This window comes from Dipodomys merriami, unplaced genomic scaffold (assembly GCF_024711535.1).
Source record: "Dipodomys merriami isolate MVZ:Mamm:240054 unplaced genomic scaffold, mDipMer1.0.p SCAF_4, whole genome shotgun sequence".
Classification (NCBI taxonomy): Eukaryota; Metazoa; Chordata; class Mammalia; order Rodentia; family Heteromyidae; genus Dipodomys; species Dipodomys merriami.
In genome coordinates, this window is record NW_027205603.1 from 56,618,227 (window position 1) to 56,633,608 (window position 15,382).

Genomic DNA, 15,382 nt, shown 5'->3' on the forward strand with positions numbered 1-15,382 from the left:
TTTCTGGGTCTAGTATATGTATAGGACATGCAGAAGAGGTCAAAAGCTATGTACATATGAGCATATAACCTGATGCTAAGTGAAACGAACCCCAAGATTGGGACATAAGAGATTTTATCTTTCTTGTTCTTTTTAATGTACTCATAAAGTACTATGTGATTTTTTTGTGTGTTTCTTTGTATGTTGTTCCCCTATGGTACAACCTCTGTTATCACTGTATGTGATTCCAGTGTCCTGCATCTTGTATATACATTTTTCTAATTTGGGGAGGGGAAGGGAAATAACAAAATGCTGAAATAAGGATACAGGTTGACCTATTGTAACAATGAGATGTACAAGACAGTATGCTGAATTCGAACTTTACAATTTTGCGGAGTGGGGGGGTGGAGAGAGGAGTTGGGGAGGTGGGAAGGAAAGGAATGGTAGGGGAAAAACAAAGGAGGAGGTAACAATGCTGGATAAGAATGGACTCATTACCTTCCTCATGTAATTATAACCCCTCTATACAGTATCTTTACAGTAAAAAAATATATAAAAAAATCTAGTAGTGCATGCCTGTCATCCCATATTTGAGAAGCTGTAGCAAGAGGATTGTGGGGTCTAGCCTGCATAGTGAAATCCTGTCTCAAAAAATAAAAGAATAGGGCTGGGAAGGTGACTCAGTGGTAGAGTGTTTGCCTTGCATGCATGAGGCTCTGAGTTCAATTCCTCATCGCCACATAAGCAGAAACAGCCAAAAGTGGTACTGTGGCTCAAATGTAGAGTGCTAGCTTTGAGCTGAAGAACTGAGGGACAGTACACAGGCCCAGAGTTCAAGCCCCACAACCAACAAAAATATATATATAAAACAAAAGTAAAAGAATAAAAAAGGGGTTATAGCAACATTTTTCATATATAATTTGCCTTAAATTCACATGGAATTGGAGTGACATTTGTGGTAGCTAATGGTTTGACCCAAAGGAAAATTTTCTCGTATCTTTATGGAGGAGGTAACTTTGTAACTTGGAGCCAAGGAACATTAGGCTCTTATTCTTAAAGGAGATAGAGGTTCTATCTTCCTTTATGATTACATATAAAGGGATGGTTTTTAAGTCCTAATCAAGGTATCACACTGTGTTGCAAGCTGGCAGAGACTTACTTAGCCTTAAAAATATTTTTATACATTAAAGGCACAGAGAATTTACAATGAGAAGTAGTGTTATCCAGCTTTTCTTTACCTTAACAAAATACACAAGACAAATAGCTCATCAGAACAAACATTTATTTTGGCTCAGAGTGTCAGAACTTTCAGTTCGTGGTTGTTTGTCCCTGTTGCTTTGGGCCTGTAACTCAATAATCAACATAGTACTTAATAAAGGGAAACATGGCAGAAGATGCCTGCTCACCTCATGGCATCAAAGAAGCAAGAAAGAGAGTCAAGAAGGTGCTAGGATACCAGTATCTCCTTGAAGAGTTGGTGCTTGGTGACTTAAGTCTCACAAGGCCCCACTTCCAGTGCCACTACAGGCTGAGGACCAAGCTTTTGATAAATGGGCTTTGGGGAACATGTAAAATTAAAAAACAGTACAACTATCACAAAATACAGTTACATCCCCCACCTTCTTAAAATTGACAAGTCATGGACCCTCAGTATCCACCAGGAATTTGTTCCAGCACCTCTGAAGATATTATGTTCTCAGAATGCTCAAGCCATAATCCATTGCTAATGGAATGGCCTTTTTTGTTTTTCTTTAGTCCTTAGTGGCTCCAGTCAATGTGAGGAGTTCTCCTCTAAGTTATTCTTTTTTTTTTCTTTGTCGGTCGTGGGGCTTGAACTCTGGGCTTGGGTGCTGTCCCTTCACTTTTCAGCTCAAGGCCAGTGCTCTACCACTGGCCACTTCCGGTATCTAGTGGTTTATTGGAGATAAGAGTCTCACAGACTTTTCTGCCCTGGCTGGTTTTGAACCATGATCCTCAGATCTCAGCTTCCTCAGTAGCTAGGATCACAGAAGCCCGGCCTCTAAGTTATTCTTATGGTACCATATTTAGAAAATAGCATCAGCGGTAGTGTTTATTCATTCATTGACCACGTTTGTTGAGGGCTCACTATTATGCTAGATATGGTGAAAAGGAATAGTAAATTCAAAAGACAGTCCTTCTATTTCCTCCAAACACTGTACTAATACCTACTATATACTGACAATATAAACATCCGATTATCATATTCTCTGTGTATTATGTATTGCATACAGTAGGAGCTGAAAGAACTGAGAAGTGAGAGATGCCATAGATTGTTTTAAAAGATACTTACCATCTGGGCTTACTGAAGGACAGATCCCTACAGCTGATCGTATGCAGCTATTATTTAATACTGTGGCTTGACCTTCACTTACATTTATCATGAAGGCAATGGCATGCTTATGATTTAACTTTTGATGAATTCAACTTTTAAGGGCATATTATCCCAACTAAGTACTAACCAAACCTTATCTTGTTTAGCTGCCAAAATCAGAGAAGATCCAGAACGTTCAGGGTGGTCTGGCTATAGACTATAATTTTACTTATATTTTACCTTACTAAGTGAACATACTCTTTTCACATTCGAGATATACCTTTTCCTTCTATCTATCTTTTATTTCTTTCTGTGTTCCCAGAATACATTTATTTTATTTATTTTATTTTTTGGTCGGTCGTGAGTGATTCTGAACTCTGGGCTTGGGCGCTGTCCCTGTGCTCTTCAGCTCAAGACGAGCGCTCTACTACTTGAGCCACAGCGCCACTTCCGGTTTTCTGGTGGTTTATTGGAGATAGGAGTCTCAAGGACTTTCCTGCCCGGGCTGGCTTTGGACCGCGATCCTCAGATCTCAGCCTCCTGAGTAGCTAGGATTACAGGTGAGAACCCGCTAGCGTACACTTTTTGGCAAGTCCCAGCCCCTCTTCCCCATCCCGCCCAGATCTCAAGTAAAAGACAAGTCCTATAAGTGGACTCATGCATTTCCAACCCCTGTTCTTCAAGGGTGAATAGTTTAGGCGTCTGCTTTGGCTTTTGTAGGTTGCTTCTTCGTCAGAGAGAAAAGCAAAGGGTGGACGGTCTGAGCCACAACTCGGCAATAGGCGGCGTTGTGTCCTTCCAAATCTCGAGGTCTGGGAGGGACGGCTCCCCCCTCCCCCCCCCCCCCCCACACACACACGGAGAAGCGAGGCCACGTTTAAATCCGAGATACTATCCGGGCACTAGGAGATGCTCTACTACATGCATTTAAGGCAAACATGAATTACTGCAAAGAGGTACTAACCCTCGGTGGACGGCGCTCGTCACGTGTTCCTGCAATCTGGCAACTTAATAAGGCATCAAAGTGTCCCCACTCACAAGGACACCATTCCCACCGCCCTCCAGCACTTGGGGCCCAGGGTGCCCTGGGGGAGCGGGCAGCAGCGGCTGGGCGGGACTCGGGGCGGGCGGAGGGCGCGCCGCGTAGCCTCCCCGCCCCGTCCGCCTCCGAGAACTCCGTCCTTTCCGTCCCGCCTCCGGGCCTTGCAGCTACTGCGGGCGACATGGCGCTGCGCGGCCTGGTGCTCTGTGCTCGGGTGTCCCAGCTGTCCTGGGGCCTTAGTCCACAGCGGGTAAGGCGGCTGGAGAGGTTGGGGGCCCGGCCTGGGCCCATGGTGCCAGGACCAAGGGGCTGGACGCAGAGCGCAGGGGTTGAAGAGCGGGTGTCCCGGGCGTGGAGAGCTGGGCTGGGACCCTAACTTCATTATTAGGGGAGAGATGGGGGCTCGGGCGCTGGGATCCAACTAGGAGGGGCGAGGCCCACGTGGGGAGCGAGGACGCCAGCTGGCGTCTGTGCTGTGTGGGACATAGGTGTTTTTCTAAGTTTCGTATTACCCTCTTCTCCCTCCTCCAACTTTCAAAGTTGTGTGTAAATCGCTGGAAAGATAGGGAAAGAACAGGGAACGAAGGACAGGTCACAACTGCTGCCTTGAAGACCAAGGGCTGGGCTGTGTGAACAGCTTTGTAGGTGAATGTGGGTCTTATATGAAATCTTTTTTTTTTTTTTTAAATGAGGATCTACCTATGTGTTCGTGTCATTAATTCAAACTTCAGACTTAAAAATATAGAGATCAGTCTTCAATAGACATTTTGAATAAACAAGAGGATTTCAATCCTAGACATAAAGTCACAGGCTGAAGGACCCCACAAAGTTATTCTGGAATGAAGTTCATTGGCACTTTGCCCACTTGTAGCTATTGACAAACGCTTATTGGCAGCAGTCAAAAGCTGGTCTTAAGGTCAAAGTGGGAAGTTCTGTAGTTGTTTGGAAAGAAAAATGTGTTCCAGAAGGAGCAGGTCATTTCTTCGGGTTGGTTCTGTGGTACAGTTCTCACAGCATGCATTTCTCCTTGCCCCTCAACTCCATCTCAGTGGATATGACACTATATGATTCCATTTGTGTAATGAATTTTCACAAAACAAATCCACATAAAAAGGAAACAAAACAGAACAAAAGCAAAACCCAAGGGGTGAGCTGAGTGTCTCAGCTACTCCGGAGGTGGAGATGAGAGTGTAGGAAATCTGTTTGAGGTTAGCCCTGGTACAGCCAGATCTCACCTCAACCCACACATAGGTGGGAGGATCGTCCAAGGGCGGGCCCCAGCAAAAAGGGAAGACCTTATCTGAAAAATAACCAAAGCAAAAATAAAAATATCTGGAAACATGGCTCACATGGCTGCCTGTCTAACAAGGGAAAGACTTTAAGTTCTAAGCCTCTCTGCCTGGTCTCAGGGAAGGAGGCTTCCTAGAATTTATCCTAGAACTGGCTTTTGAATCAGGAGTTGGATTTTATAGGTCCTTAAGTATAGTCTAGACCTAAAGGATGGCATGTGTGTAGAAGTTAAAAAGCTTTGTTTTCGTTAACTGATTTGGTATTATAGAGTATATGACATACTAGAGCACGTTTCCATAGTTAGATTTTTTTTAAATGGCCATTTACTGTGTGCTATGTACTCAGGATGTGTATGTGAGAAGAAAAAACTGATTTCTGCTTATAGCCCAATGACATCGCAGGTCTTTTGATTTTGTGTGTGTATGTGACTTAAAACACAAAGCTCCTGGCCTTCCTGCTGGGCTCTGTGGTGGCTTCTGATCTTTCCTGGAAGATGGTGTGGTGTCTGGTGGGGTCTGAGCCCTCTGTCCTGTCGAGATGCTTCAAAGCTTTATGAAAAATGTCTGGGTCTCCCTGAAACTCTACTACACCCAGGTTTACCAGGAGATCTGGGTAGGGTTTGATGGGCTTCATCGTGTATAAGATCAGGAATACTGATAAAAGAAATAAGTTATCAGAAATACTGATAAAAGAATAAGTTCCACACCTGCACCTTCTCATGGCCATCATTAGCCAGCTCCTTTGAATGCACGAAGCCACACGCCAGTCTGCCTGCACGTTTAAGCAAGCTTTGTTAGATGGAACATGGAACATTGTTGTATATATACTTGTAGGAGCACCACTTCTTATGTGGCATGAATAAAATGTGTCTGTGAGATGCAAGAAACAAACAAACAAAAACAAAGCACCTTGCTTTTAGTCTGTAAAATGAATCCCAAGAATCACTTTTTTTTTTTTTTTTTTGCCAGTCATGGGTTTGAATTCTGGGCCTGGGCCTTGTCCCTGAGTGCTCAAAGTCAATGCTCTACCATTTGAGCCTCAGCAAGAATCTTATGGACTTTCTTGCCAAGCCTGGCTTCTTAACCACAGTCCTCAGATCTCAGTTTCCTGAATAGCTTGGATCACAGGTGTGAGCCACCAGCATCTGCTCCTAAGTATCACTTTTTTTTTTCTTTTTGGTCTGTTGTGGGGCCTGAACTCTGGGCCTGGGCGTTGACCCTCAGCTCTTCAGCTTAAGGCTAGCTCTCTACCACTTGAGCCACAGCACCACTTCTGGCATTTTCTGCTTATGTGGTGCTGAGGAATCGAACCCAGGACCTCATGCATGCATGGCAAGCACTCTACCACTGAGCCACCTTCTCAGCCCAGAATCACTTTTTTTTAAAGGACTTGTTCTTACAGCCAACTGGGCCTGTTATCTGGACATTGCCTCAATTTGGCAGCTTTGGCTTCTTAGGAAGAGTTTGGAACATTTTTCTCTGAGAACAGCTAGTTCCCAAGAGGCCATTTGTCTAAGCCCTAGTCCTCCCCAATGAGAGTAGAGAGACTCTAAGTTTCTTAGTGAGTTCAACCATCTCTGTTGCAACAAGGTGGCAGAAAGAAGGTTTGAGTTCCTTAACCGAGCTCCCCATCAGGACTGGGGAAGAAACAAGCACTGCCCCTTTAGGGATTGTTTGGTTTCCTAGGGGTATTTTTGGTATATGTTTAAGCTGTTATCAGAAGATGAATAGGAATTACCAAGGCTTAAGTAAGCTCTAGGTGGGGGAGTGGCCTGTGGGAAGGCCCAGACTTGAGGTTTTTGGTACTGAGAAAGCGGGTGGCATGAGACAGGTTATTGAACAGACTAGGGGTCCCATGAAGATATTAAAGCTTTATCTTGAGGTAGAGGAGTGGGTCAAGAGTGGAAGTAAGTGGCAGACCTTGGATGATCTTTTTTCGATATGAGAATTGAGGTGATCCTAACAAAAGTAGTATTGGTGTGGAGAGACTTTAAGTAGAATGATATTTAGGAGGTAACAGAAATCTTGGTGGATGGTTGAAGACAGAAGTTGGGAGAAGGAAAGACTGACCTGTGCTGAGTTGATACAGTGCCATGAAAATTATGAACAGGAGTTAGGTGTGATGACACAGACCTGTCATCATAGCTACTCGAAGGCAAAGAAAGGATGATCACCATTAAGTTGGGGCAAAGTCGGAGATCCTATCTGAAAAGTCCCACCTGGAGAGCTGTGTAGAAGGTTTGGGGTGAGCAGAGACTGGAGGCTGGAGACCAGAGGAGATCCTCAGGATCTGTAAGTGTTGTGAGATAACAGACCTTTGAAGTCAGCGGATCCAAAGGGAAAGACACTGTGTAGTAAAAGGAGTGCTGAAACTGTAAGCCCTCATAATCACTCACATCATGAAATGCTGCTGCCATTTACCATTTGCCCTGACTTTTTCTTCATGCTTCAAAACGAATTACCTTAGATATTGCCACTTGTGTATTTTAGGCAAGGTACTTCTAACAAAGAGCTCCTTATCCTCAAACCTCCACTATGGGCTTCCTGTCTAGCAGTCATTTCGTCGACAGTATCTTCCTCTTATTCACCACTTCTATGTACTGAGCATGTGTGTACAGGCTAATTTACATGATAGTTTTGTGTGTAGAATATGCTTTCCCCCCTCTTTATTTCTGCCACCCTCACCAGCTCTCATTTAGAGTAACGCCTTCTATTTGAAGTGCCTGTCACTCTTATGGTCTTGATCTTTTCAATGCACCAGAGACCTGTTTATACATTTTTTAGTGAAAAAGGTCAAAGTTTTATAAGGTTGGGCTTCACTGAAGAAGAAGTATATGGAACTGGTCAATATTTTCCCAGTGATAATTCATTATATCCTCACTTTCAGGACCTTCCAAGTAACTTAGTTTGCCAATTTCCCTCCACTTCTGTTGATAGCATTGAGGTTTAAGCTGTCATCTCTGTATGGCCTAATCTGCAAGTGCCACATTGTCTCCCTGTCTCTAGCTCTACTCCTCACATTCTGTCCTCAACACAGAATCCAGAATAATCCTCTAAGAACTTAAGGCAAATCCTGTTGAACTTCTGCCACTGGCGCCCAGTGCAAATGTTTCTTACTACGCATGTGTCTACATTGTGGCTGACTTTGGACTTCATGATGTAGTCCTTTTTGTCTTGTTGCCTTCTCCTTCCCTCTTACTTCAGCCATACCACCTTCTTGCCATTTTTCCACTAGGCCCATTTTCTTCTTAGAGCTTCAAGTTCATATTTCTCCCTTCCTGGGAACTGTGATTCATCCTTCACCTCTTTCAGTATTTTGCTGAAAATGTCACTGCCAGAGAAGCTTTCTCTGACCACCTATTTAATGTAGCAGTATTCTATTCTTTTTGTTCTCCATGTTTTTTTTTTCTTTTACTTGCGGCACATATCAGCTTTTAATATTCTGTAAATTTCACTTTATTTGTTCCTTGTCTTTCCAGATAGAATCTTCCTGAGGGTTTAGTTATCTGTTTTGCTCAATGCTATATTGCCATTGCCTGAAACAGTGCTCAAGACACAGCAGATGCACAGTAAAAAGTTGAAATAAATAAAGGAAGGAATTCTGTACTTAATTATAATATCGTGTTTTCCTTAATATCTTCTCACAAAAGTAAATTCCCAAATAAAAAAGGGCAGAAGTTCTGAGTTTTGGTTCCCCCCCAAATCATGTAAGTTTTGACTCAGGTAACAGGGTATCAGAGAGAAGTGACTCGCAAGAATGATGTTAGTAAAGATTGGTTAAATATCTTAAGTTGCCTCCTAATTTCTCTTCCTAGATTGTATACTATTGGGAAGAATCTGTTCAGTCTGCATTTAACTGCAGACAGATAAGAAGTATCATAAAAGTTGAAAGCACACCCTGTAGCACAGAGAAGCTACTTTTTCAAGGACCCTAGTTCATTGCTATATATCATTACACACAAATGTAATTTGGCCTTGCTACCAGCAACTGTGATTCAGACTAGGCATTTAGCTTGGAGTCCAGCGAGGCACTTACTTTTATATTTGTTCTGCCTTACCTTCAAGTTGCTGTGGCAACGAGATCTGTGCTGTGCAGAAGCTTAGAATCTCAGCAGCCTGTGCAATGCCCCCTCTTTTAAGTTAAAGCATAGACATGGTCAGAAAATCTACAGATGAGAGCATGAGCTTAACGTGGCCTGTGTCTAGCCATGCATATGACAGTTTGGGCACTTAAGTTCTTTAACGTTTGCAAGAGCACTATTGGCATTTGGATTGAGACAATTCTTTTCTGCACTATTCTTTTCTGCACTGTAACATTCACTAGAATATCCTCTATAGCTTTCCCTGCATGTTCAGATGCCTCCTGCTGGGAACCACACCCCTTGTTAGAAGTGTCTATGGTCTGGGCATGAAAAGAAAGCATACATAGCACAAAGAAGTGACTTCTAGCATCTGGGCAAAATGAATTAGGAAATAGCTATGGGAGGCTTAATATATAAGGAATATATATAGAAAAACAAGAGGTGTTTTGGGAATTCAATAACTTGCATTTTTCAAACTCATCCTTTGAAAAATGTAGTTTTCTGGTGTTTATTAACCTGACATGATAGTTAAGGCCTAGCCTGTGGAAGCTTTTACTCTGAAAGTTGTATAGTCATTTTGATCTAAAAAAAATTCATTTGACCCAAACCAATAGACACTGAGAATCTGTCTCTAAATAAATGTGGAAGTATATCATTGTCTATAAATATACAGAAAATATTGAAGATAAAGTATTTATACTTCAAGTAAGGTGCATGTCTATGAAACTTATTCTATTCCATTTTTTCTTGTATAGCTTTGATTTCTTCTATACTCCTATATTGTGGCCTTACATATATGATTATTTTGTGTTAACTATTTTAGTGAAATACTAATTAAAGAACATGTTGAACACTCAAGCTGTATGAAAAGATCTCAAAAGCTCTCAGTTGGCAAAAAGCCAACTGGTATTTTGATAGGGATATTGTTAAATCTCTAGGTCAATTTGGGAAATATTGGCCTCCACACAAAATGCAATTTTCTTAATAAATAAAGAAATAGGTATATATAATTTTTTGTGTTTATGTGGCCTGGCCTCATGCATGCTAGGCAAACATTCTACCACTAAGCTACATTCCTAGTCCCCAAAATGCAGTTTTCTAATTCATGCACACAATATATATATTAATTTCTTTAGGTTTTTTATATATATTTATAATACTGAGGTTTGAACTCAGAGTCTTGAACTTTCTAGGCAGGTGCTCTATACCAATTAATCCAATTAATCCATGCCCCCAAGCTTTTTTTTTTTTTTAAACTATACATATTGTTTTGGGTAGAGCTTCACACTTTTTGTCCATGTGGGTCTCAAGGACCTCAATATTTCCAATCTCTACCTCATCTTGCATTATAGAGATTATAGGTGTATACCTACATGCCCAGCTTCTTTAATTTCTTAATGATATTTTGTAGTTTCAACAGATAAATATTGCATTTGCTTTATTAAATAATTAAAGCGTGTATTTCTGGCTGAAGGGAAAGTTAAGGCAAAGGCTAGTAGGTAAAAGATTTTCCAGTTTGAGGAATGCTGAAGGATTAGTAAGTGCAGAGCTTATCTCTCTGTGGTAAGTTTGAAAAGCCATGGAGTAATGAAGGTCGACTGGGAGCATTATATACTCAATTGAACATCTTCCTCAAGAATTGAATTTTTTTGTATTATTGACTGCAGAAGACATCAGTAGTTTATTAGGATGGGATTTCATGACTAACCCAAATCCTAAAGTAATTTAAGTATAAATCTTGATACACAATTTTCATCTTCTAGGGAAGGAACAGGGTCAAGACTTTCACATATTTCCACTTAAGAATTAGAAGCATGATGGCCACTTGCTAGTTTTGGTATTATACATTAGGGATATGTGAAGATAGAAGATACTGTTTATATGGTGTGGAGACTAATGAGTTACAGAGGTGGAGGTTGGTGAGGGCCAGTCTGCTTGAGGTGGATTTAGAACTACTAACACTAAAAATAAACATTGCTCAAATTGAAAGACTTAAAGCGAATTTTGAAAATTTTGTCACCAAAGATTTACAGAAATCAGTCTTGATATGAAAGGTATTGTTTCCATTTTTCAACGACTTATTTCTAAGCAAATTATTTCTAAAAAAGTCATCAAACAAGATTTAAACATTGTTGAAAGTGTATTTTAGTTTCATTTTTAAAATTTAGAAACAAATGGCCAAATCAAACTGTGGATTTTTTAGTATGGCTTTTGGAAAACTAGAGAATCAAGTGTGGCATAATTCGGTAAGGCCTGAGCATTTCTGTTGTCTTAATATTGAACAATTTTTAGACCAAAAGATAGCTGAATTTATATTCACATATATGCTGTGAACTGAGAATTAAATAGTGTGTCAGATTTTTTTTTCACTTTTGGATTGGTAGGGAAGTGAAATCCTAAGATCAGTATTGTTTGAATAAAATAAGGTAAATAAGTATGCCTCATGTAATGATCTTGTTACATTATAGGCACTAGGATTATTGTTGCTATTAAATGTAATATATTTTGCATTATATGCTATTCTATAGCAGTTAGGAGGTCAGAAGAAATACCTTTAAAAAACATTTAACAGTTGTACATACATATATTGATTATCTCTCATAAAGCCTCACATCAAATTCTCTATACAAATTAGAACCGAATAAGTAAAATTCATGGTAGAGTCTATAAATTTAAATGCATTTTTTCATTATTATTAGGTAGTGACAAATTTACCAGCCTATTCTTGAAAACTTCCTGAATCATCATATTAAGTTAATAGTTCTGGGGGCGGGTGGCAGCCGTAAAACTGCCATTTATGTAGAAAAAGATTATTGTAGGTTGCTTGGATTATTATGCCAAAGCATAATAATGCCTTGTCAACATGAAGCTGTGAGAAATATGATGGCTGGCATGGAACATGACCAGATTTGCAAATTTATCTTCACCAGTTAATTTATATACATTCTCAAATTTTGTCCATTAATACTGTTATTTCCCAATTATGAAATAAACTATATTTATTGAGAAAAATTTAAAAAACACTAAAACCCAACTAAATGGAAACAACTAAATGGAAACAGGTAATTGTCTGTAATACCATCATTTAGAGGTAATAACCATAAAGGACAGACTGAAGTCAAACAAATTGTGGATTTGAGTCATTCTTCATGACTTAGTATTCGTAAAATGTTATTTGACTTTTCTCTACTCCAATTTCCTTTATAAAATGAAAGCAAAATTATCTTATTAAAAGTATTTTTATGTGAGGAAAGATCATTGGGGACACTGGCATATGGTAAGATTCACTCTATTGCTTACTAGTATTTTCTTCTAGTCTTTTCCAACCATTTATTTCTATGTTAAAAACATGTTGCACATTTCTTTTTTTTTTTCCAACCTTAGTTGCTATTACACACATTCTGAGCACTTTCTTGGGCAATTTCCAGTTAATTTATTCTGTCATTGTCCATGTTATTAGGGCAAATTTCTAGATAACCTGGATAAAGTGATGGTAGTTTATTTAGCTTACAGAAATACTCTAGTAGGGCTGGGAAGGTGGCTGAGTGGTAGAGCACTTGCCTTGCATGCTCAAGGCCCTGGGTTCGATTCCTCAGCACCACATAAGCAAAAAGAAAAAAGCCGGAAGTGGCGCTGTGGCTCAAGTGGTAGAGCGCTAGCCTTGAGCTGAAGAGCTGAGGGACAGTGCCCAGGCCCAGAGTTCAGGCCCCACGACCGGACCCCCCCCCAAAAGAAAAGAAATACTCTAGTAGGGAATGATAAACTGCAGAGCTTTGATTTTGCTACCATTAACTAACGGGGGACCTCGCACAATTCTCTGGTGTAATGTTGTGATCATTAAGCTTTGCAAGTGCTCAGAGGATAGACATGGGCAATATGCAAGGCAGTTATAAGAAAACTCAGGAGCCTGCCAACCTATCTGTGAATGTTGGTCCTAAGCTTTTTCAGTGTTTTTTACTACTCTGAGTCCTTCTTGTGTAATGAAGTCAAAACATACCTATTTCATGTAGTCACTGGATAATCTTGACGGTTGTAGCACCTTAATAAATGTTAGCTCCTATTGTTTCTTATGGTCAACACTTAAAATTTGTTTTTGTAATTAAGATGGGAAAGAATATAAGTGATATTCAGAAGTAGTATGATATGGAAATATAAGTGTAAACCACCTGCATTCTTCTCAGATTTTACAAATGAAATTATTACATTCTAAAAAATAATTTTACAGTACAAAATACAGCAATATATTTTTTATTTAAAATAAATTATATTTTAAATATAACAGATATTTCATTGGTTCTAAATTGATTGGCATGAGTCAGGCATCTGTGGCTCACACTTGTAATCCTAGCTACTCAGGAGACTGAGATCTAAGGGTTGTCCCAGTCAGATAAATCTAAGAGATTTTTTTTTTATATCTCCAATAGCCAGTAAGAAGCCAGAAGTGTACTGTGGCCCAAGTGGTAGAGTGCTAGCCATCAGGGGAAAAAGTTAAGCAAGAGCACGAGGCCCTGAGTTCAAGCCCCAGTGCTGGTAGAAAAGAAAAGGAAAGAAAAAGCAAGCCAACCTTTGATTTGATAAACTTTATAAAGGAATATTCTTTTTTTAATTAATTAATTTATTTTTGGGGGGGTGTCCAGTCGTGGGGCCTGAACTCTGGGCCTGGGCGCTGTCCCTCAGCTCTTCAGCTCAAGGCTAGCACTCTACCACTTGAGCCACAGTGCCACTTTCGACTTTTTTCTTATGTGGTGCTGAGGAATCGAACCCAGGGCCTTGAGCATGCAAGGCAAGTTCTCTACCACTGAGCCACCTTCCCAGCCCTAAAGGAATATTCTTTTAACAGAAAAAAATATTTTGTGTAAGTTTTTTTCCTCTGAAACTTTAAGCAAGATACATGTAAATCATTTATAGAGTGCTCAATATGTGCTATGCTATTTAACTTACATTAACATAGGTAGTCCTTACAGTATTCTATTAAGAAGGTTCTTTTGTTGTCCTCATATTACAGATAAAAAAACTGAGACACACAGAGGTTAAATAACTTGATGGTAGTTTATTATGATATAGAGGAAATTCTACCACTTCAGAGAGTAGAATTAATAGACTAGACAGAAAATCTCTCTTTCCATGCCTGCAAACTCCTGAGTTTGTTCTTTTGTTTTGTCAGTTATGGAGCTTGAACTCTTGGCCTGGACCCTGGACCCTTTCTCAAGGCTAGTACCCTACCACTTCAGCTACAGTGCCACTTCTGGTTTTCTGGGGGTTAATCGGAGATAAGAGTCTCACAGACTTCCCTGCCCAGAATGGCTTTAAAATCATGATCCTCAGATGTTAGCCTTCTAAGAAGCTAGGATTACAAGTGTGAGCCACCAGCACCTATCTTGGAACCTGTTCTAAGCCACTTCCTCACGTTACTTAACACTGAAAACAAGAATAATAATTGATTTTATAATATATAACATATCATATATAATATGTAATAATTATATGCTTACAAAGAGTTTGCATTCATCCAAGAATTTGATTAATATTGAATTTGTGAATAAATCTTAAAATTTCATCTTATTTTTGGCAATATATGTACATGTTTTAATTCATTTTCTCTTCGTTTTAGTCTTTCAGTTATGGAACAAAAATACTATATCAAACTACCAATGCTCCACAGTCTAAATTTTTTCCACCACTTCAAAAACCTATGTTACCACCTAATAGTTTTCAAGGAAAAGTGGCATTCATTACGGGAGGAGGTACTGGTCTTGGCAAGGCAATGACAACTTTTCTATCCAGCCTGGGGGCTGAGTGTGTGATAGCCAGCCGGTAAGTGAATATCAGTGGGTACTTGAGGGTCTATTGGAAAAGTTCTCTACCACAATATTGAAGAAACTTCTTTGGGTTGTTTGATTTGTTTCATATGCAAATGATGCAAATTTGCATGGTGTAAATCATGTATAAAAGAGACAAATTAAAATGATAAATTTTATAAGTATAATCTATAAATTTTATAAAATATTATACAGATTAAATAAATCTGAAAAAATCAGGTATTCATTTGTAATAAAAATAATGACAATTATCAAAGTGATGATGTTTACATTTAAAACCAGTGATAATGTTACAAAGTATAGTGAGGATGCTTTGTTTCTAGTGGTAGTGATTGTGATTACTGCTTTAATTGATAGTTAACCTTATACTAGGATAATGGCTATAATCCTTCTGTTTTCTTTAAGATGGCAGATATTTCAGAACATCTATTGTATTGAATGTAGAAAGGATAAGAGCATGTTAAGGAATTTCTTATTTAGGCATATCCTAATACCGGGTAACTATGTAAATCTAGAGCTTTAAAAGCTAGTCAAGAAATTTATCCCTCCCTCCAATTTTACATAATGTAGGATGTTCACTGTGTCACACAGAAATGCAAATTGGCTAGAACATTTTTGTTTTCATGTTGTAATGTTTTAAAACAGTATTTTTATTTTATTACTATGTAGTTTATTTTTGTATTTCTTTAAAAACATTTTATTGCCAAGGTGATGTACCAGTGGGTTACAGTTACATGCTTAAGGTAGTATTTCTTTCAAGCACATAAGACTGAATGAATATAGGTTGTCTAACCTCTTAAGTTTAGGCTGAAACCTACTGATATTACAAATTGAAGGTT

The 15,382-nt window shown here is 39.4% G+C and overlaps 1 protein-coding gene across 1 annotated transcript in view; it reads left to right on the forward strand.

Moving 5' to 3' along the window:
* The first annotated feature begins 3,234 nt into the window (after positions 1-3,234).
* The window catches only part of Decr1 (2,4-dienoyl-CoA reductase 1), a 33,334-nt gene continuing 21,186 nt past the window's right edge, over positions 3,235-15,382 (forward strand). Inside the window, exons 1-2 of the mRNA XM_069991030.1 lie at positions 3,235-3,603; positions 14,336-14,538. Of these exons, the coding sequence (XP_069847131.1) occupies positions 3,250-3,603; positions 14,336-14,538 (557 nt within the window). The 5' untranslated portion in view covers positions 3,235-3,249. The remainder of the gene's footprint in view (positions 3,604-14,335; positions 14,539-15,382) is intronic.